This window comes from Medicago truncatula, chromosome 7 (genome assembly GCF_003473485.1).
Source record: "Medicago truncatula cultivar Jemalong A17 chromosome 7, MtrunA17r5.0-ANR, whole genome shotgun sequence".
Classification (NCBI taxonomy): domain Eukaryota; kingdom Viridiplantae; phylum Streptophyta; class Magnoliopsida; order Fabales; family Fabaceae; genus Medicago; species Medicago truncatula.
The window spans coordinates 51274171-51297140 of NC_053048.1; the positions used below are offsets into that span (position 1 = coordinate 51274171).

The 22970-nt window shown below is 34.7% G+C and overlaps 3 protein-coding genes across 3 annotated transcripts; 2 read left to right on the top strand and 1 right to left on the bottom strand.

The window, feature by feature from the left end:
* Positions 1-1534: 1534 nt before the first annotated feature.
* LOC11432520 (translocator protein homolog) lies at positions 1535-2632 on the top strand. Its single transcript, XM_003625863.4, has one exon. The coding sequence runs from the start codon at positions 1724-1726 to the stop codon at positions 2324-2326; it is 603 nt and encodes a 200-aa protein (XP_003625911.1). The 5' UTR covers positions 1535-1723; the 3' UTR covers positions 2327-2632.
* Positions 2633-10435: 7803 nt separating this feature from the next.
* Positions 10436-12310, bottom strand: LOC25499589 (xyloglucan 6-xylosyltransferase 2). The gene has a single exon (XM_013594894.3). The coding sequence runs from the start codon at positions 12066-12068 to the stop codon at positions 10668-10670; it is 1401 nt and encodes a 466-aa protein (XP_013450348.1). The 5' UTR covers positions 12069-12310; the 3' UTR covers positions 10436-10667.
* A 2983-nt stretch (positions 12311-15293) lies between these two features.
* On the top strand, positions 15294-19389 carry LOC11431566 (thiamine pyrophosphokinase 1). The gene is made up of 6 exons (XM_003625865.4): positions 15294-15578; positions 15685-15781; positions 17590-17662; positions 17857-17958; positions 18267-18516; positions 18943-19389. The coding sequence occupies exons 1-6, from the start codon at positions 15437-15439 to the stop codon at positions 19059-19061; spliced, it is 783 nt and encodes a 260-aa protein (XP_003625913.1). The 5' UTR covers positions 15294-15436; the 3' UTR covers positions 19062-19389.
* Positions 19390-22970: the final 3581 nt, after the last annotated feature.

Sequence of the window (22970 nt, forward strand, 5' to 3'; positions counted from 1 at the left end):
ATTTATTGTTGACTGTTGTTATGTTACTTTATATTGATGAAGAATTTATGTTATATGAATAAAAAATGGGTTTAGCTTCTTATTAATTATGTCATGTGTTCTTCTCTGCTATGAATTCAATTTCTTGTTGGGGGTCTGCTAATCTGCTATGAATTTATGTTCTGGGTTCTTTTTTTTGCAATGGGATGAATAGAAAATTAATTGAAATTGGGTTTAGCTTGTTATATGAATCGAAAATTGAAAATTTAAACCAGTGTTGCAGGTTTGTTGAGTAATTAAAACCATGTTTTTGGCGGTGGTTGTTTCCTTGTGTTTTGGTGTTCTTCTCCATTGAACTTTCTGGTGTTCTTGTCGAACAACATCCTTGTCGAACAACCATGTTTCTGGTGTTTTTGCAGCGGTCTTATGAAAAAAAGAATGAAGGAGGATGAAAAATGAAGGAGGGTGTGAGAGAGTTGCTGGTGTTGTTCTTGAGAACGAAAAAGAAAATGAATGGAGGAGGGAAAATTAGCTGAGAGAGGGAGCATGTGAATACTTTTAATCTTGACTACTAATTTTTTATTCATAAGACTATTAATTATTTCTTATTTTTTTTATTTTAAATTACAAGCGGTCTTTGACTGAGTTTAAATTAGAGGGGGTCTATGAATTATAAAAGGGGGTGAAGTTAGGGGGCTGAAAAATGATTTTTTTAATATGAGACTAAAATTGCTACGGAACCAAACATAGAGGATTAAAAGTACATTTTAGCCTTTATTTTTAAGCAAAGTCAAATATGACTTTAGTTTTCGTTTTTTGCTATTTTGGCCCTTATTTGCTGCTAATTCTGAAAAACAACGTTTTGAAATTTTCCTCTCATCTAAACTTTCATCCCTTAATTTTTTTTTAAATAATTTAACGAAAAAATCTAACCTATAATATGCAAATGAGACATTCTTCCATAATCACAAATATAATAAATAGTGTTTAATTACACACATAAAAATGCATTTTCTCAAAATAATAAAACATTATATTATCAATTTCATTTTTGTTATAAAAAAAAGAGAAACCATTGATATATCATATATAAGTCCAAATACTATTTATTTATTTCTGCTTGTGTCTATATTAAAATTTCTCTGTGCAAATGGGGAACCATTTTAATATAATAAAAAACGAATGAATAGTTTTCTTGTTGAAAAAAATGCTTAAACATAAAATTTTAATATTTTTTATTAGAGAGTAAATTATTAAAGTAACATGGCAAAATAAATATCGTCGCAATACCAAAGATGTTTAATCATTTTCCTTAAACTCTAAAAATTAATTAATGAGGAAACAATTTGATTTTGCTCCGTTTCTTTGAGCAAGGAGTCACAACCGAATTTGAGCTCAACGGGTGTTATTGTTGATGGACGGTGTAATAATAAAAGAAGAGTGTAAAAGATTAGCCACGTGCAGCAAGTATCAGGTTCCACAACATGATCGTCAACATCATCAAACAGAGAAACAAACTTAATCCCTATCTTTACGCGGTCTCTCTGTCACTACTCACTACCATTTACACACGCGTAATGCTTCTCTCTCAAACCCTCTCCACTTCCTCCATGTGTCCCTCACTTTTTCCTCATACTCACTATTTTTACGCTCTCTCCTTTAAAACCAAAACACACCACCTTCACTTCCTCTCCAACACTCCCATCTTCATCATCACATTCTCTCTCAATCAATCTCTTCTCTAATGTCTTCTTCTACCACCGCAGACCTCAAACAAAGAAACATCACACCCGACCAAACCACCACCACAACAAACGACAGAAATGGTACAATTAGTCACAAAAGAGATAAAAAAATGAAGATGGCCAAAGGTGGTCTTAGATCACTCATAATAGCTGTTTCATTTCCTCTATCAATAACCCTTTTATCCATTTACATATCCTCTTCTTTCACCTTCTCAAACCACAACAAAGAAGTAATAACCGGTTCTAAAAAGCCTTTTTGGTTTCCACCATCATGGGCCTTACACCTTCTTTTACCTTCTTCAAGCTTCTTGATGGGACTTTCAGCTTGGATGGTGTGGGCTGCTGGTGGCTTTCATAGAGATCTAACTGCTCTTTTGCTTTACTTGCTTCAGATTCTATACACTGTCTTGTGGAACCCTCTTGTTTTTAGATTTGGGGCAACGAGTTTTGGGTTGTTGGTTTGTTTTGGAAATTTTGTGACTTTGTTTGGGTGTATGCGTTTGTTTAAGAAAGTTAATCCTGTTGCTGCTAATTTGATAAAGCCTTGTTTGGCTTTGATTGCTTTTCTTTTCATTGTAAATCTTAAGCTCATTTTTATCTGAAAATACATGTTGTAGGCTTGTCTGTAGCTAGTATACGAATCTTGTAATGGGAGGTAACATAAACAGTCAGTTTCATGTGTTGTGTTGTGTTGGATACACCAGGTGTAAATAATATGTAGATTCCCACTATTTTGTGTTGTTTTTTCTTTCTTTCTTGGCTTAGATATTTCATACAACGTCCAAATATGATTAGTGAGTGATTTAGTGTATGGCTTAAAATTGAATAATGTAAAAATATTGCATTTTTATGCTTTTATCACTTCCTTTGAGACTGAGATTTGAACGACGCGTTTGTTTTTAATGTAATGTAACTCTGTAGCTCAAGTGACAGTTTCTGTAAAAATGAAAGGAGAGGGAGAGGGAGAAATGGGTTGGTAGAAATGGAATGTAATGTAATGTTTTTATACAGTTTCTATAAAAATTAACTATGTAGCTCAAGCTTTTAGTTTTGACAAAATGAGAAATGGGCTAGTAGAAATGGAATCAGGGACTAGTTCAAAGAAAATAGATTTGAAGCATTATATCTTGGACTACCTCAATCTAAAGCCTAAACTTGATTTCTTTATTCACAAGGCAAAACAGTAATAAGCAGCAACTCAAAGTTCAACTATGTATGCATAAACAGTTAACCGCTTGATTAGGTCATGATTACTAACTAATAGAGGAAAGGCTGAGTATCTCAATATGTTAAAATATGAGAAATAATATTTATCTTTTTACTTTCTTTGTAGATTATGGTAATGAGTGTCTAAATAACACAACTTTTAAAAATATGTATAGTGCAAGGGAACCGCCCAAATATCATTTCTCCAAATAGAAAGATTATGTTGAAAAATGATGAAAATGATGAATTTAATTTTTTAAAAGCCAAAATGTTATTGAATTTAATGCAAACATACTAATTTTGGTTTCCTTAACAGGTATCATTAGGACAGATTTATATATCTTAGAGACATTCATATTTAGAGTAAATTGTCTTTAATAAAAGGACACATGTAGGTTCATCCAAAAAAAAAAATTAAAGTCTAGTTTAACTGCAGGAAAAAAGATTTGAGATTGAAGAGAATTCCACAACATATAAAGGCAGATCAATGTTTGACTCATTTTCTATACCATCAAAATATCCACCAGTAAGCAGATGGAAATGTACAAAAAGTTATATATCTTCAATACCAACAAAAAGTCCCCACCAGTAAGCAGATGAGAATGTACAAAAGGTATATGACTTGAAGCTATTCATCATTCAAAGAATTGCCATGAATTCCTCTACATATCTCTAACTACGAAAAAGCTCATATCCATGTCAATGCTCACATAGTTTTGCTATATTTTGATGTATACTAAGACCAGAATTACTATCTGTGTCATCAATTATCATCTTTAGCCTCTGTAAGTGAAATGGTAATCGGCTGCCATCTCGAATGACAAGGTATAATCCATTTCTTGATTGTGATTATAATCTCCAAAATCTTAAGTACATCACCCAACACAAGCTCTCCAAGACACAATCTCTTTAGAATTAATAAAGTTTCATATCTAATAAAAACATATAATAAAAGACAAAAGGTGATCACATCAGTAACTTAACAAGTAATAAAGCTCCAAGGAACTAAGAAAAACAATATGGTTTTACCTGTTACAGGACGCCAAAATCGCCGATCTTCCTGAAGATGAAGCAAGGAATTGCTCTATCCTAACCCAGATTGCGTCTGGGAAATGACTTGGCAAACCACGTAAGGGGGGGTTCACACACTTCCATAGATTCTCAAACGTAATGTGCCAAAGACTCATTTAACCACCTTCTGTTGCTCAATTGCACAATGTAAACCCTTCCTAATATCAACTGTCTCATATTTGGGATCACCATAACGAATGCAATCAATTATATTTCCTTCGATAGGAAAAACCATTTCATTCATCAGTGTATTCAAAGTGACTAGAATAATATCCACAAGTCCTTGCAAATTCTCATAAGTTGATATTGTTTTCAAAGTCTCTAACTGCTTTGTTCTTCCATTTGCCTTTAGCCTTCCACATTTGCCTTTGTCACCACCTTTATTCTTTGCTAGCTGCGCTTGCAAGGCTTGATCACTAGATTTTTCTAGATTTCTTTCATTCATTCACTGTTCGTATGCCGCCAATGAACCTTGAAGTTCTTCAACTTTCATTTCATCAAGGTTCTTGGATTCTTCAATTATCACAACAATGTAGCCAGATTTCAGGGTTAAGGTAAAGCTTTTTTATCGAGTCGAGCCGAGCTGAACCAAGTTCGACTCATCCCTATCTGTGGAATTTGCACTCAAGTCCACATACCCGTTCTGCACCACCTCACACACATCTTCAAATCCAAAGATCACTTTCATGCACCATTTGTCCCAATTCATTCCATCAAGAATGGGTAGGTTTCCTAGAAAATCTCCATTCAAACCTGTCATTGTGTTGCAAACACTAAACTCTCACTGAGTCACAAAAGGATTGAACCTAGCTCACTGATACCATTTCTGTTGGAGAATGAAGAAATAGAAATGGAGAAACTCACATAGCACACACTGTAAAACTGAGAGAATTGGATGTGAAAAGAAAGGAATTTTATTCACACTTTTTAATTGCACTCAATTGAGTATTCACACTCTTTATTTGTAGAGTAGCCAAAGAGTTACTAACTAACAAACTGACTTTGTAACTAACTAACAAGATCAATTCTGGATTACAATATTTCCCTACTTCATGTATGGTCTCTGTGATTCCGTATTCTTCTGAGCTACGCGTACTGCTAAAATGTAGTATATATTGACTTCATAAACAAATGACACCATTTTTTTTTCTTCAGAATTACTCGTTATAATTATTATGAAGTGTTAAAATTAGATCGTTAGCACTACAGAGCAGCTGATAAAGCAGAGTACATACCAATCAAGATCAACCTGACAGAAAACAGGAAAAATGCAGACAAAATTGTTTTTTTTTTTCTGCATCTCTATCTAGTGTTATATTCCAATCACATCTGCCCCTGAAAACGTGTAGTCCAGTGACAATCTCAATATTTCTGTTGTCCTTACACTGCGGCTCAGGTGTGAGGAAAGTTCACAACTGATAAACTTATCAACTAAAAAACTTATATTATTAATCAATTGATTGAACAGAAGGTCACAAAGGATTACGAATGAAGGAGGATTATTTATAGGATACATCATGGCTCCCAATATCCCTTAACAAACTTAAACTATAGCAGAAATAAATCTAACTGAACTAACTAATGAATGATTTTGAATATGAATATTTCTCATAATATTGAAAGGAATGAAAGCCAACTATTTATATACATGAGATCTGATCTAAATAGGAATGCAATCCTATCATAACTCCTAATGATACTAACAGATCATACTATATTAAATATAATAAATATCAATATATCAACACTCCCCCTCAAGGTGGAGCATAGATATCATATGCATCCATCTTGTCACATATGTAAGTTATCTGAGGACTTCGTAGAGATTTAGTAAAGATATCTGCAAGTTGATCCTTAGAATTGACAAATGAGGTTTTGATGACTCCAAAGAGAATCTTTTCCCTAATGAAATGACAGTCGACTTCTATATGCTCTGTTCTCTCGTGAAAAACCGGATTGGAGGAGAGGTGTAAAGCTGATTGATTATCACATACGAGTTCCATCTGACTAACCTTACAAAAACTTAATTTTTGTGGTAAATGTTTTAACCACACAAGCTCACTTGTAGCATGAGCCATTGCTCAATACTCAGCTTCTGTATTTGATCGAGCAACGACTGTTTGCTTTTTGCTCTTCCATGAAATGAGATTTTCACCCACAAAAATACAATAACCAGAAGTAGATCGTCTATCACTTGCATCTCCTACCCAATTGGCATCTGAATACCCAACGATATTAGTGTGGCCTCTATCAGTGAAAACAAGTCCTTTTCCATGTGCTCTTTTGATGTACTTAAGAATTCGAACAATTGCATTTCAATGACTGTCACACGGAGAGTTAAGGAACTGACTTACTACGCTAACTAGAAAAGATGTGTCAGGTCTTGTTAGGGTAAGATAATTCAATTTTCCCACTAGTCTCTGGTATCTTCCTGGATCGGAATAAGGTTCCCCCTGGTCAGGAAGGAGCTTTACATTAGGATCCATAAGAGTGTCGGCTGGTTTGCAATCTATAAGACATGTCTCCTCTAAAATATCAAGGGCATATTTTCTTTGAGAGATAACAATGTCTGACTTTGACTGCCACCTCAATCCCAAGAAAGTAACGTAGAGGACCTAAGTCCTTAGTCTGAAAGTTTTGAAATAGGTGTTGTTTTAAGGCTTTGATACCTTCATAATCATCACTTGTAATCACAATATCATCAACATAAACTACAAGATAGACATATTGATTTGATGATGAACATTTAAGAAAGACAGAATGATCTTATTCGCAACGGGTCATCCCAAACTGCAGCAAAACTTTGCTAAATCGACCAAACCAAGCCCGAGGTGATTGTTTCAGGCCATATAAGGACTTATGCAATTTACATACTAGACTAAGCCCCCCTAGCAACCCAGGAGGTTGCTCCATATAAATCTCTTCTTCCAAGTCACCATGCAAGAAAGCATTTTTTATATCCAGCTGAAATAAAGGCCAACGTTTCATGGCAGCCATAGTTATAAAGAGGCAAACAGATGTCATCTTCGCAACCGGTGAGAAGGTATCGTTGTGATCTTGACCATATACCTGAGTATAGCCTTTAGCCACTAACCGAGCCTTTAATCGATCAACTTGTCCGCCAGGTCCACTTTGACATTAAACACCCACTTGCAATCAACAACAGATTTTCCAAGAGAAGGTGGAACAAGCTCCCAAGTATGGTTGGATTCTAAACCTACCATTTCATCAATCATGGCTTGTTTCCATCCTTGGTGAGATAATGCTTCATGAACTGTCTTAGGAATTGAGACAGATGACAGAGCAGAAACAAAAGCAAAGTAGGAAGGAGACAGTCGATGGTAACTCAAAAAGTTGTAAACGGGATGAGGATTAGTAGTTGACCTTTTACCTTTATGAAGAGCAAAAGGTAAGTCATTAGAAGGCTCAGGTGGGACCACAATAGGAGAGGAGATTGGAACAGTAGCCGAATCCCTAGAATCAGTAGCAATAGTCTTTGTAGCTAAATCACTAGAATCAATAGGAGATGTTTCTAGAGCTTCAACATGTCGACGCTCAAAAATATTACCGTAACGGTAACGGCGGAACTCATGGTTACCTTGTAACTGTGGAGAACTTTGAGTAGAGACAGGTGGCTCAAATATTGGGTTAAATAGAGAAATAGGCATCACCTGAGAATCGGTAACATCTGTTGTAAAACTAGATGTAGTGGGTGAAGCAAAGAATGGTGTATTCTCGAAGAAAGTAACATCTGCTGAAATGTAAAAGCGACGTGTAGATGGAGAATAACACCGATACCTCTTTTGGGTTCTAGAATAGCCCAAAAACATACATTTGACAACTCGTGCAGACAATTTATCGCGACCAGGAGTGAGATCATGAACAAAACATGTAGAGCCGAACACACGAAGTGGAACTCTGTACAAAGGGTCTTTAGGAAATAAGAGTGAGTGTGGAATCTCATTATCCAATACTGAGGATGGCATACGGTTTATCAAATAACAAGCAGTGAGAATAGCATCACCCCAAAATTTAAAAGGTGCATGAGCATTGATCAATAAGGTTCGAGCAGTATCAACTAAATGACGATGTTTTCTTTCAACGACGCCATTTTGTTGTGGTGTGTGGGGACAACTGGATTGATGTATGATACCAAGAGAAGCCATGAAACTTGAAAGAGTTGAATGGTGCTGTAAAATATTCTTTTGCATTGTCACTCCGCAAAATTCGAATTCCTTTTCCAAATTGGTTCTTATCTCTAAACAAAATGTCTGAAAGGCACCAAATAATTGTGAACGGTCCTTCAGTAAAGTGATCCAAATGCATCTAGAAAAATCATCAATGAAAGTGACATAATATCTATATCCCAAAGTAGACAACACCCGACTAGGACCCCACACATTAGAATGAACAATATCAAAGGGAGACTTGGATCTTTTGTTGGGACTGCTTGGGGAAGATGCTCTAACATGTTTCCCAAGTTGACATGACTCACAATCCAATGACTTCAAGTGTGAAAGTTAAGGAACCAACACCTTTAACTTATCTAAACTTGGATGACCCAAACGACGATGAATCATGTCTGGAGATGCATAAACACCACAAATAGTGGATGATTGACTATGAAGGTAACATAGACCCTGTGATACAGATCATGTTCCAATTGTCTTTCATGTATTACAATCTTGTATACATAAAGACTTGGAAGAAAATGTTATGGAACAATTGAGAGAGTCATTAAGCTTACTGATTGATATCGAATTAAAAGGACAACCAGGTACAAATAACACAATTCAATAATAGAGATGGCAGAGGTGAGGCCTGACCAATACCAGTAACTTGTGCCTTAGAACCATTAGCAAGGGTAATACTGTGAGGTATATTTGGAGGTGACAAGTTAGAGATAAGAGAGGGATTACCAACTACATGATCGGAAGCACCGGAATCTAAAATCCATGATCTGACGCAGTGAGAAAGACAAGTTGTAGAATTACCAAAAAGAGTCAAAGTGGTCGGAGATAAAATCGGTTGGACAACCATCATACCACTAAACCAACAACCTTTGAATGACGTCCAAAGACAAATATGTAGCAACCAAGATGAAACACGACAAAAGTGGCAGATTAAAGTGAGCAGAGAATGACCCACGAAGCCTGAAACCATGGTTTCGTTGGGGTATAGAAAGAGCGTAGATCGTAGGATCGTAACAAGGATCGTAAGATCCCACCTAATAGACAAAATTATAAAAGAAACTAAGAAAAATAGCCTTTCATAAAAAAAAAACACTTTCATTAACCATAATTGTCGTTGAATGAATAATTGAAACAGTTACAATTTCAGAGAAAAACTTTCATTAACCATTATTGTTATTGAATGATAATTGAAGCAGTTACAATTTCAGAGAAAAAGAGGAGAAAAATTCCCAATTTCCAAACATAATGATTCAATTAAACGCCAATAACTCCCAAAAAAACGAAATTAATGGTATAATCAGACCTTTTCAAGTGAAAACGGGTCGAATCCATGCTGGTTGGTACCGGGTCAACCCTAGTCGGGTCGGGCATCAACCTCTAACCCGGGTTAAAAACCATCGCAGAAAACGCAGAAGAGCGCCGATTCTGCGATTAACCGCTTTTCCTTGGCGCGCCGTCCGCTCCTCCGTCGTTTCCGATCTTCTACCTGCTCCAGATCGGTGATTGCCATCGGAATCGCAAGATCGTACGATCTTGGGTGTTAGATCGCGATTTTAACAACCTTGCCTGAAACACCGAGAAAAAACTGACGAAAAACCAATCAACTTCAAAGAAATCTCCAAACGACCTCTAAAAAGTGGGACCCAAGTGTTGTTGACGGTCCCAAACAACACAGAACAACAAGGTGAGTCAAATGATGACAGTGGCGATTGAAAGCCGCGGGAAGGCGGCGCGTCGATTGACGTTTGATGGCGGAAAGCAGATCGGTGCCGTCTGATTCTAATTCCAGAGCGCGTGTCTATGTCGGTGGCTCCGACAGCTGTCAGCGGTGGTTGTGCGCTCACAGCTGACTTGAGACCAAACAAACTAAAAAAAAACTATGGTTAGCCTTGTCGGCAGAACCCAAAGAAAAACCTTGCTCTAGATACCATTTTGAATATGAATATTTCTCATAATATTGAAAGGAATGAAAACCAACTATTTATATACATGAGATCTGATCTAAATAGGAATGCAATCCTATCATAACTCCTAATGATACTAACAGATCATACTATATTAAATATAATAAATATCAATATCTCAACAAATTGTAAGGAGAAAATGTTATCAACAAACACAAAATGAGGCCAAGATAGTCCAAAACTATTTTAACTTCATAACTGCAATCTGAAACCAATAGAACAGCTACAAACTTACTACAGATGAACCATAGACAACCATATATTTTATATGCAAATCTACTGTGAAACTTCTCTGTTACTTCATAAAAATTTGTGTTAAAATACAATTCTACAAGCTTTAAAACTGAGAGAGGTTACATAGAATATCAAACCAAAAAAAAAATACATAACCTACTTTTCTGTTTCTCACACTGTACTTTCTATAACAAAAAAAAAAGAAGATGATAAGGAGACAAAATTTCTATTTCTACAACTAAATATGCAACACAATCCAATCAATCAAACACGTCTCAGCTAGAAGATGATACCTCAACAGCTTTAAAAGTCGGATGGAGCAAGCCAAGTTCATCTTTAACTTCAAGAGGATTACTAGTCTCATTCCTTATTCTCCTAACTCTCCTACTAACCAATGACTTGTGAGTGAATCCATAAATCTGCAATATCTGATTATCACCAAAATTGAAAGCTCTATCCATCTGCTTCAAGCATCTCTCCACAGGATAATCACCGAACTTCCCACAAGGCTTACACCCCACAAAATGAGTCACCAATGGCCACCTATGATCACCAAAACCAGGATGATAATTCTCAATCATCTCCTCATATCTATCAACCAAAATCCCCCAATAACCATGCAAGTAATAACCATTCTCAAGATAAACCTTATCACCCCACTTTTCCTTCTCCTTAGCCAACAAATAAACCATAGCAGATTGATCATCCGCTTCAAAAACTGGCCTACCTTTGAGTTCGCGCGTAAGTATTTTCCCCGCTTCATCCCTAACTTTCCCCTTCGGTCCCATTGGTGCCCAAGCATCAAGAATATCCAATGACCACTGACAGTTCCTCAACAAAAAACTCCCAGTATTCAACCCAATCCAATTCTTTTCATCATACACCATCTCGTTCCAACCATGCATCACCAAATTTGAGTCTTTATACCTCTCCCACGGCACTTCAAAAGCCATATCCGTAAACATAGCATCACTATCCATCCACCACAAAAACTCCACTTCTGGGTGTGCCAAAAGAAGCTTCCTAATCAATGGCAACTTCGCCCAAAAACCAGCCATTTCAGCATCAAAAAGAGCCATATTGTAAAACACTTCAATTCCATGTAATCGACAATAATCAATCTTGTTCTTAATAGACTTCAACAAGTAATGATCACCCACTGGATTCTCACATGGTTTTGGTGATGACCCAGTTACCAAAAGCACACGAGGTTTCCCTGGTCGAATGAAATTCGAAAAATTAGGGTTTTCACGAATCCATTTTGACCTTTGCTCATCCCAATTCGAAATTTTTGGTCCTAAACTATACGGCTCATTGGAGCTACGTTTCTCAAATTCATCGCCTTGTTCTTCTTCTTCTTCTTCATCGACCAAGATTGTGTTGATGTCAAAATCATTGTAATTCGTTGTTGAAGTTGTAGAACTGTCCGAACGAGAAGAAGATGAAGTTGTTGAATGAATCTCGCCAAGAATGCGGTGAGGTTCAGATAGCTTGCGAGAGGAGAAGCGGTTGCGAATGTCGACGAAATCTTGCTCCGGCGTGCCGAATTTCCCGGCGCCGATGGTACCACGTAGGACAACAATGGTTAGGAAGAGACAGAGGATTGTAACCTTACAATGGTTAAGAAATCTCTGGAATTTTCTCGCCCTTTGAGCTCCCAAATACTTTTCTAACATTTTTTGTTGTCACCAACCAATCTAGTTTTTTTTTTGGTTGGTCAAAGGGGAATGAATAAATGAATGAATGAAAATGAAAAAGGCAGAACAGAAGCAGAAACAGAAAAGTGATTTTGTTATTGTCGGTGAATGAAGAAGCGCGTTTAAAATGTTGCGTTGATGAAGAAAAGATAACAAAAGCAGACAAGGGTGGGTTGGCGAACAGCATATTCTGTTCGTATAACAGAAATAAAACACTCTGGATTTGGAGACTCTTGTTGTAACAACAAAAACCCGATACTTCAAGATGGATGACGTACGGTATCCCGTGCATATCCTGCACTATATCTGTCTGATACTTTTCGATACGTATCAGTAGAGTATCTGAAGATTAAATTTTAATTTTTAAAAAAATAATTAACCGATACTTCCCGATACGTATCAAGAAAGTATCTGATAATTATTCTACATCGATATCTGCCTCGATATTTCACAATAAATGTTAACTAAAATAACTTAACTCACCCATGTATTTTTTTTTTTGATATGGTGCTTCTTTTTTTTATCGATATAGTATAACACTAACAATGTTCCTTTTGGATATAGTATAACATTAATGGTGCTCTTTTTGGGATATATTGTTTATGTAATTGACTAATCATCACTCTCTTAATCATCAATATTATTTATATTTATGTTGATGTGCTACGAGCCTATGACTGATTTCTTTTGTTTGTTAATATATTTGCATATTAAAAAAATGGTTATAATTATATTATATATTTAATTATATAATTTTTTTATTAACGTATCTCGGCCGTATCGTATCTTGATTTTTAAAAAATTTCCGTATCGGTGCAGTATCGTATCTCGTATCCGAACTTCAGAGGTTTTCCTACATGTTTCAAATTCCAATCTTTATTATCAAAAAAACAAGAAATATCAAAAAAAAAAATGTAACCATTAATTATTGTAATTTTTGAATATTTTATAAATATATCCTTATACTAGAAAATTGTGAAAAAAAAAAATTTAGTTTAATTTAATTTAGTCTTTAAACCTATTTAGTTTAATTTAAAATGACTCTTGTGAACATGTTGCATGAGGTAAAATTCTTCAAAGTCTATTTTTTTATCTATTAAAAATAACCAAATTGTAAGTTTACTATACACCCAGTTCGATTCATTCGTTTAATTTACTCTTTACGTTTGAAAATAAGTGGAACTTTAACAAATAAAAAAAGTTGTTCTAGAATAAATGTCATTTTACCTTTTCAATTCAATATTAATTAATTTTTTAATATTATTTTTATATTATTGTCGTGTGCACAATTTTCAAATCATTAGTATTACTCTAAGCATGTTTTTCTTTTTTGGTTACATAAGCATGTTTTTCTAACTTATGCAACTTCATACGTGTTAAAATGTGATAAATGCATCACTTTTTTCAATGTAAATTTTCCTATTAATTATAATTTTATGAATTTCTTCTTTATTCAATCGAATAACTATAATCTTGTAAAAAAAAATCATATAAATTATATTTTATTTATTGATTTGCTAGATTGGTTAAAGACTTATCTTCTAGAGTTTGATTTACTGCTAGAAAAATAAATATTAAATCCAAAATTTTGAGCTCAAGAGGGTCGGGTATTTGAAAGGAGATCCTTTGTGTGCGGTATATGGTTAATTTGGTAGAATTGAGTCTTCAAGGGCTGGGAGGGTCTCTGCCTGGTAGAGGGTGTCTCCGTTCTTAGTACATGTTTGAGTGTTGTGGCAATAAAGATTGGTGTTCAAGGGTGTGGCTAGGACTGCGAGAGACGACACTCGACTTACTTTTGAGAGGACGTATGGGTTGGTGAGACCCCTTTTAGAGAGAGGTTCCTGGGCTTTTTCAGGTTTCAACCCAAAATTCCTCTTATGCAGGGTCTTTAGGTTTGTGGGTGGATGACAGATTGGTGTGAGATACGAGGTGGAAGGAACATGTTTGGTTGGGAGCAAGAGCCACTAGTTTAATTGCTGGGCGTGTTAGAGGAGTGTCATTTCTCAGCTGGATCAGACTACTAGGCTTGGCATTTTGGTAAGCAAGGGATCTTATATGTTTCTTCCACGTATGGGTACCAGACGGAGACCATCATAAGTGTGGGTGGCAGAGTGTTCGCTCTTGTCTATACCTTGATGCATTGATGGACCTGAATAATACGCCCATACTTGATTGATATAGACACCTAATGCAAGTGCCATACCAACCCATGCCCAATTTTTTTTTTTTTTTTTTTTTTATCAATTCACACTATATTTTTACTCATATATTGATATAGACACCTTTTTTATTTTTATTTTTTATGTTTATATATGTGTATATATTTTTACTCATCTATTAATACAAAGACCTTTTTTTTTTTTTTTTTTGTAATTTATACAAAGACCTATTTTTTTTTTAATTTATACATGTGTCTATATTAACTCGAGACCTATTTTTTGGTAATGTATTCATATATCTATATTTTAACTTATATATTAATACAAGGACCAATTATTTTTTTAATCCATACACATGTTTATTTTTTGAAAGTATCTATACACATATTTATATTTTCACTTATATTTAATGCGGAAATAATTTTTTGTATAATTTGTACATTTGCCTATATTGTTATTCATATATCAATACAAAGATATATTTTTATTTTATTTATACGCAATTGCAACTTGCTTTAAAAGAAGAAAGCAATGCGCTCACCTGTTCGTATGCAAGGTTATTCTGTTAGATTATATTTGATTCATCTTTTATAACGTATCTAGAAAGAGATATTCTTAAAACAACGAATAATTTTAATTCATTTTCAACAAATAAAAAATAAATAATTTTTTCTTTATAATTTTGGTTGTTACAACTATTTTTAATAAATTTAGTATTATTTAATTTTTAGTGTGGAATAGTTGGGGTCCTCCGAAGATTAAAGTCTTCTCTTGACGGCTTCTTCTCCGTAGAATATCTCTACAACTCTACGAGAGTTAACCTTTTTTATTTTATAAGAAAACTAAATTTTATTTGAAAGATAGATGCAGCGTTGGACAAGAGTGGACTAGCCAGCCAGTTCATACATCGTGTTTCCGTGGGGATAGAGTTGTAATTTAGCTAGCACCTACGACTAATATTAGACCTAGGCAGCTTAACATAACGGTGCTAAACTTCAAACTTTATCATTGACCAAACAACAAATTTACAATTAGTAGCGGGTAGCGTGTTCATTCATTCAACTTTATGATGACGATGACGTGAATATTATAATGTTAAAAAATAAGAGTAGAAATAAATAAATAACGCAAAAAAGGTTGTAGTGAGGTTTTGGAGAAGAGAAGAGAAACATCAATCGTTAGGATAGGATGGAGTTGATGTGTCATTGTTCAACTTTTCTTCTTCCACCGGAAACTTCTTCTTCTTCTTCTTCCTCCGTTTCTCTAACATACGCTCTTGTTATTCTCAATCAAAATCTTCCCAAATTCGCTCCTTTGCTTTGGGACCACGGTATTTCTTTCTGCACCCCCATCCTTTCAATTCTTACCCTCTTTTTATTTTTTATTTATATATATATATATATATATATAAAACAATTCATGGTTGTTTATTGCAGCTCATACACGAGTTTGCGCTGATGGTGGTGCCAACCGTGTGTATGATGAAATGCCTCTTTTCTTCCCTCACCAAAATCCTTCTCATGTTCGTACCAGGTACAACTTTTTTTCTTCCCAATTGTGCACTGTTTTCCACTAGTTTAGTTCTTGGCTTTATGTTTCCAACTCTGTGTTTCACCTTTTTGGGGCTCTGCCATTCACTGGTTGGTCCTATACACAGAATGATAATCATCTTTTTCAGTACACTAATGATTTCTGGAGTTTTGATTTTATTTTTTTTAAATAAATTAATAATACTAATTAGGTATAACTATAAAGTTGCAAAATGCATCACGTCTATGATTAGTGATTACTCTATTCAATTAGTTTCTTGAAGGTCCCAAAGTTGCCATTTTTTACAAAAACTTCTACATTACTTATTATTTGTGGGGACACGGGTTTTAAATTATTAGTAGCTGTAGTTGTATCTGTGTTAATTGTTTTATTTAGGGGTAATAAAATTAGAAAAAGAACCATTGGATCTAACGCAAGTGGTTGATGCACGTACTAGTGTCCTCTACCTTTTTTTAGAAGAGAAAGGTAGAGTTGACTTTAGACTAAATTTGAGTAAAATAGGAGAAATGGTGATGTTTAAAATGGAGGGAAAAAGATGTTAGAGAAAGTAAATCAAGAGAGAGATAGAGAGAATTGTAGAGAAAGGTTGACAAATGAAAGTTAGATGATCCAAATCCGTGGGGGCACACACAAGATCTAAATACTTCTGATGCATTGCCATTACTTAATTAGTGATTGACCTCAAGTAAGCGGAGTTGGTTTTTCATTGTAGCGGGACATTCATTTTTTCACGCAAGATTGAGCTACCTCCAACAACTCTAGGAATCAAACTTAAGTAATTTTTCTGGAGGAGAGTCATATTACCAAATATAAACTCTCCCAACACTATTCTGGTCTTAAGGCTTGTATATTTATGCTAATGATGGCCAACTATTAAAGATATGTAACGATTTTATATTACCTTATTTATGTTTTCAGTTCACATACGTGCATAGGAGTGAACTTATGGGTTTTTCATGTATTTTAATTTTACTTATGTAATTGCAGTTACTACTTCATTTTTTGCTATATATGGAAAATAGTATGTTGTACATCTGTTGTCAATGCGGCGCGGCCAACTCAATTGGCGCGGTGCGGGAGCGGGGCGCGTAGCAGGCGCTATTTCGGTGGTGCGGACACTAATAAATTTAATCCTAGATACCATACTATTCAAAAAGAAATACTAAAATACCTTAAACATTGCTTAAAATTTCGTCAACAATATCTTTCAATGTGTTGGTTTAACTTTTTTCACAACACATTCTTTATACATTATTGCTTTTGGGATTGATGTTATTGGCATAAGCTCTCCAGATGAACTTTATTCCCACCTAATGTCTATTTTGTACATGTTTGAATTCACTTTTGAGAGGACCAAAAGTGATTTCGAAAACTTCAAATTGATTTTGGTATGTTAAGGGTCCTAATTAGAATTGACTTTGCATCTACATTCGATTCTAACTTAAAGTTCGGAATTATAGCTTTTACGCTTAAATTAATCGTTCAACTCACACTCAATGAACATATCCCCAAACATAAATCATTTTATCTTAAACTCACTTTTAACCAAAATCAATTATGCAAAATCAATTTTGGCCACCTTAGAACCAAATGCACGTGAAGTTTATTTGTTGGAGGATTATAAATTATAATGGACTCACTAAAAGCTCTGTAAAAGTGGTTTGTTTTTCTGTGTTACTGGCAGCACTTGTTTTAGTTTTGTTGGTGACCTAGAGCTTGGTTTGCCATTATGAGTCTACGGTTAGTCGATTACAGGTATCCTAATATCTAACTGTTGAGTTTTCTGTCAGGTACAAGCCTGATGCAATCAAAGGTGACATGGATTCAATCAGGACAGAAGTACTTGATTTCTATGCAAACCTGGTATCCCTCCCTATCTATATCTCTATGTTTTTTGTTTGTCTGTCAATGTCATGTAATGGAGACAACGATTTAAGAACTCAACTTTCTGGATCACACCAAACTGCTGTTATTGGTTCCTATGTTACTGCTACTTTGTATTTAGTCTTCATTCCATGAATCATGTTGAGGGTCTTATGGTCTTTGGCTTCCTGCAGGGGACGAAGATAATTGACGAGTCTCAAGATCAGGACACCACAGATTTACACAAATGTGTTGCATACATTCGTGACCTTATACCAAATACTGATAAATCAGAGGTAAGTTAAATATCTGGTGATACTTTATTATTGTCTTTTGCAAGGAGGAGACGGGGGAGTGAACCGTTGTCAATTTCAACTTCAGGCTTAGATAGTTTTTGGATAAATGAAATTAATTGAATCCTATGTAGTATGAGCCCTCATCCATGCTTGATAGTAAAGAATTATTTGTGTATATCTAAAAACTATCTAAGCCTATCACAGCACATAAATGAGTCCTTAGATCTTATCCCTGCTTGAATCTTGTATATTTAGTTGTACCTTTTGGAATTAATCTCAGCTTGACATATCTCTCAAAATGATGGCAGCTATGCATTCTTGCCGTTGGAGCACTTGGTGGGAGATTTGATCACGAGATTGGAAATATTAATGTGCTATGTCGATTCTCCAACACGCGCATTATCCTTCTATCTGATGATTGCCTCATTCAACTTCTTCCGAAGAATTACTCGCATAAGATCTTCATTCAATCTTCTGTCGAGGGTCCACATTGTGGACTCGTTCCTATTGGGATGCCATCCGGAAGTTCTACAACCACAGGACTCCAGTGGGACCTCAGTAAGGATTGCATATTTTGCTAAATAATAATGCTATGTGATTATTTTATTTTCTTAAACTGTAAATTTATAACTGTTGAAAATGTGCTTCCAGATGCATTATTTTTATTCTTGCATGACTGTTGTTAATTAGAGTTATAGGATGGAATACTTTTCCTTGTGTTCCTTATGAGTAACTAAATAAACTAATTATCAGTCTAGTAGAATATCAACACATGACGGATTGACGGTATATGCATGATGTTTTGATCAATCATCATCTTCAATTTCTTTTTTCAATCATTCCGTTGTGATCTTGTTTGTTATGTGTATATGCATGATGTTTTGATTAATCATTATCTTCAATTTCCTTTTTCAATCATTCCATTGTGATCTTGTTTGTTAGTGGAGTCTGATGATTAACATTTTATTTTGACAACAATTTCAGAGGACACAGAGATGAGATTTGGCGGTTTAGTAAGCACATCAAATATTGTAAAAGGAGATATAGTAACAGTACAGTCTGATTCAGATCTTCTTTGGACAATTTCTATCAAGAAGCTCTAGGTTTTACATGTTGCATACTGCACCTGGCTTTCCATATCTTCCATGTCCATTAATTAGATGGGTCTTATTCCATTTAAAGGCCAGACTTTCTTCTGACCTTTTTTTTCGTTAGATCTGCTGACATTTGTTTACGCTTCTTTTACTTTTCATTTACTGTACAAATTATGGGAGGGTGAAAGGGAGTTATTCATTGATTTGGGAAGTTATATTCCCAATAACCAATAATAATGAAAGTTCAGGATACAAAGAAGTTACTTATATTCCTTGACTCAGATGTATGTTTTTGTTTTCCATTAATGTAATAAGCCGAATAACATGTTTGGTACCGCATCTAGGTTTAATTGGTGTGGGATGCACAAGCAAGCACACACTAAGTTGACAGAAAAAAGTTAACAACAAAAGAGGCAACTGCTTCTCCTTCTCGGACATCAATCCAAGAGGGGCACTGAGATATTATGCAGGCACAGTTTGTGTGATCATGAATGCAAATGTCACATGAAGGTTCATTTATTATTATTATTTTTTATCAAAGGGAATAACATACAAAACAAACAAATAATAAGCAGAAAGACACCACATAAGACAATGCAAATGCTGAGTTCGAGACACCACATAAGACAAGGTAATTAACAATGCAAATGCTGAGTTCGAGACTGTTTCATGCTTGGCAAACCAATTCACACACCACATAAGGAAAACCATGATTCTAAGCAATTTTTGTTCGCTGCTTTCTCGTATGTGAACTCCGCCTTATTGCTGAGTCTTTTCTGGTTACGAAGGATCTTTAAAAGTTACTTTTGTAGAGTCTTAACAATAAGAAGGAAACTCCTAAGAAATAAAGAAAAAAAAGAGATCTTCGTGGGTGAGCTTAGCATTAAGGTTAGTGATGACATACTTGCTTGAGTAACCAAGTGTTTACACTGATTTTTGGTAAACAATTGTTGGTTTCAATGATGTTTACTTGCAAGACCAACCAGTAAATCTTAGGAGCATATTGTGCTTTTGTTGTTTGAAAATAGGAGTAATACTTGTTCGTAAAGTATTTTCGATAAGATAAAGACAAGAACAAAATGTAAAGAATCGAATCCAATCCGAGTTGAATCCAATCGAAATTCTGTAAATAATAACAGTAGAAGGAAGTACTTTGAAAAGACTTAGTAAACCAAGACTTGAATTACAAAAGTGTTTAAAAGATTGTATTGAATTTGTAAAGACTTAATGAAAGTTGGTACACATATTCATACTTTGCAACTTGTGACTCGTTTGTCGCTTCCATATGGACAGTATTGAGTGTAAGTTTTTAGTATGACTGAATTGTGACCCATTTTTTCTAAGAAAAACTACTATTTATACAGATAGTCCTATAACTACCTAATCACATCCTTTCGATTCAAAAATCGAAACTTAGCCGTTCGAAAACTAGCCGTTTGCTAACCGCTTGGTCTTATCCACAAGACTTGAAGGCGCGTCTACAGCTTCTTTCATCCGTCGAACTAAAACAGCTTCTTCGATTCCCGCTGAGGTACATATGTATTTGCCGATGGATTTCTTCACAAAGCTACGCCCCAATTTTGGGTCAAACCCTTGACTGCATTAAATGATCATATTTTCACAAATATTGACTAACACCAAGAAGCCATTAAGCCTGAACTATTTGAATAAATCTCCAAAATCAAGATGGTGCTGGAATAATGAACCACCGTCAGTGTTAAGCTTGACTGAGTTGTCCTCTGTGGGATGCCATTTTACAAAAATCTGCTATTGCTGATTGAAATTAGTAGGAGAGCGTTGTACATCATAAATAAGAGGACGGGTGCATGAATTTGATTGAGAATATACCATTTTCCCATCTAATCTAACAATAATAGAAGTTGAACACATTATTATCCCAACATTTATCTAAAGAAAAGTATCAAAAGGTGATGTTAGAATCCTAACAAAAGAATTGGAAAATCGGTAGAATGAAAAGAAAGAACGCATTGATGAAAAGACTTCTTAAAAGAAAAAAAGAAAAAAAACACATTGATGAAAAGAATACGTTCATTTTATGATTCTAACCAACTATTCCCTATTTCCAATCACAAAAAATTCCTCATCTATCCAATACACTCATCTCTATATTAGGCGAAAAATCCTTACTGTTTAATCATTCCAAAATCCAATACACACATCTCTATATTAAACGAGAATCTTTGTTGTTGAATCATTCTAAAAGTGTGTTTGGATGAGAGAAGATAATATGATTTTCTATCGATTGGACCGAGTCGGATTTTAAAACACAAATTCAACTCCTAATTTTATAAAAGATAATGCTTTAAATAACAAATTTTGGTTCTCAACACTCACAAACAATACAAACAAAATGTATAAAACATGCAACCACATACAAACAATACTTACCATGTTTTCCGAAAAAAGACACTGCTTAATTGTTTGAAACTTTATTTATGAAACTTAAGATGATATCAGTCGCTATAAATAGCATTGCTGATTTATAATATATTTTAAATTTAATCCACTAATCTATTCGTTATAACAATAAGTAATCCACTATGTATATGTTTACAATAGCTAATTTTCTGTTATTCGCAGCCATTTCCAGTTGTATAGTCATATAGTTTTATTCATATTCAAGAATATGAATTTGAATTAAATCTCAAAACTAAACTGACTACTATCTTCTAATATCAATGGTAGCGCAATGTTAGACTTCAATGCAGGTACTTCAAAAACGTGTGTGTAGACACATTCACACTCAATCATTCTCTAAGGCTTTATTTGCGAGTTGGGTTTTGAAGGGAAAGGGAGGGGAAGGAAAGGCTTATGGAGTGGTAAACCCTTGTTTGCGAGTTTTAAAAAAACAAAGGAAAGGTTTTGGGGGATTTTGAAGGGCTTCATTTGTCCAATTTTAAAGTTCCCCCAAATTGGGGGGTTTTGGGGGTTAAACATATAAATTGACAATTTTGCCCTCATAATAATTCAAAATTCTAATTTTAGACATTACTGAATTATTACAATCTTTTTCAAAAACAACTTATTCAAAACAACTTATTTATACAAAACAGCTTATTACGACCTCATTTTCAAAAACCGCTTATTCAAAACAACTTATTTATACAAAACAACTTATTATGACCTCTTTTTCGAAAACAAGTTATTTATCCAAAATTGCTTATTACGACCTCATTTTCAAAAACCGCTTATTCAAAACAACTTATTTATACAAAACAGCTTATTACGACCTCTTTTTTAAAACAACTTATTCAAAACAGCTTATTTATGCAAAACAGCTTATTACGACCTCTTTTCAAAAAACAACTTATTCAAAACAGTTTATTGATGTAAAACACCTTATTACAACCTCTTCTCAAAAACCAACTTATTCAAAACAGCTTATTTATGCAAAACAACTTATTACGACCTCTTTTCAGAAAACAACTTATTCAAAACAACTTATGAAGGTGTGAAAAACACAAGAAGGGGGGGTTGAATTGTGTTTTCTTTTTCTCTAAAAAAAAATTACTTCTTCTGATAAAACTTCAGAAGCAGTTTGTGAGTGCTTCTGATGAAATGATCAGAATCAGATTGCAGCGGAAAAGAACAGAGCAGAGAAAAGAAAGACAAAGACACAAGCAGTTATCCTGGTTCCTTCCACAAATCAGAAGTAGTCCAGTCCCCCTTGCACTTCCAAGGAGATTTCACTATAATCACAAAGATTACAAATGCTCAATACTCTCTAAGTATGAGACTTCTCAAAAATGCTCAAGCACACACGCAAGAGTCTTCCAATGCTCAAGCACTAAGCAAGAGTCTTCTAATGCTCAAGCACGCAGGCAAGAGGCTTCTAATCAAACAAAAATACAATGAATTAAGTTTGACTTGAACACTTGATATACAATCAGTGGTGTT

Coding starts and splice junctions, on each gene's coding strand:
- LOC25499589 (XM_013594894.3), bottom strand. CDS start 12,068: ATGTTAGAAAAGTATTTGGGAGCTCAAAGGGCGAGAAAATTCCAGAGA.
- LOC11432520 (XM_003625863.4), top strand. CDS start 1,724: ATGTCTTCTTCTACCACCGCAGACCTCAAACAAAGAAACATCACACCC.
- LOC11431566 (XM_003625865.4), top strand. CDS start 15,437: ATGGAGTTGATGTGTCATTGTTCAACTTTTCTTCTTCCACCGGAAACT. Junction 15,782..17,589: donor CCTTCTCATGTTCGTACCAG/GTACAACTTTTT, acceptor GTTTTCTGTCAG/GTACAAGCCTGATGCAATCA. Junction 17,959..18,266: donor CAAATACTGATAAATCAGAG/GTAAGTTAAATA, acceptor AAATGATGGCAG/CTATGCATTCTTGCCGTTGG.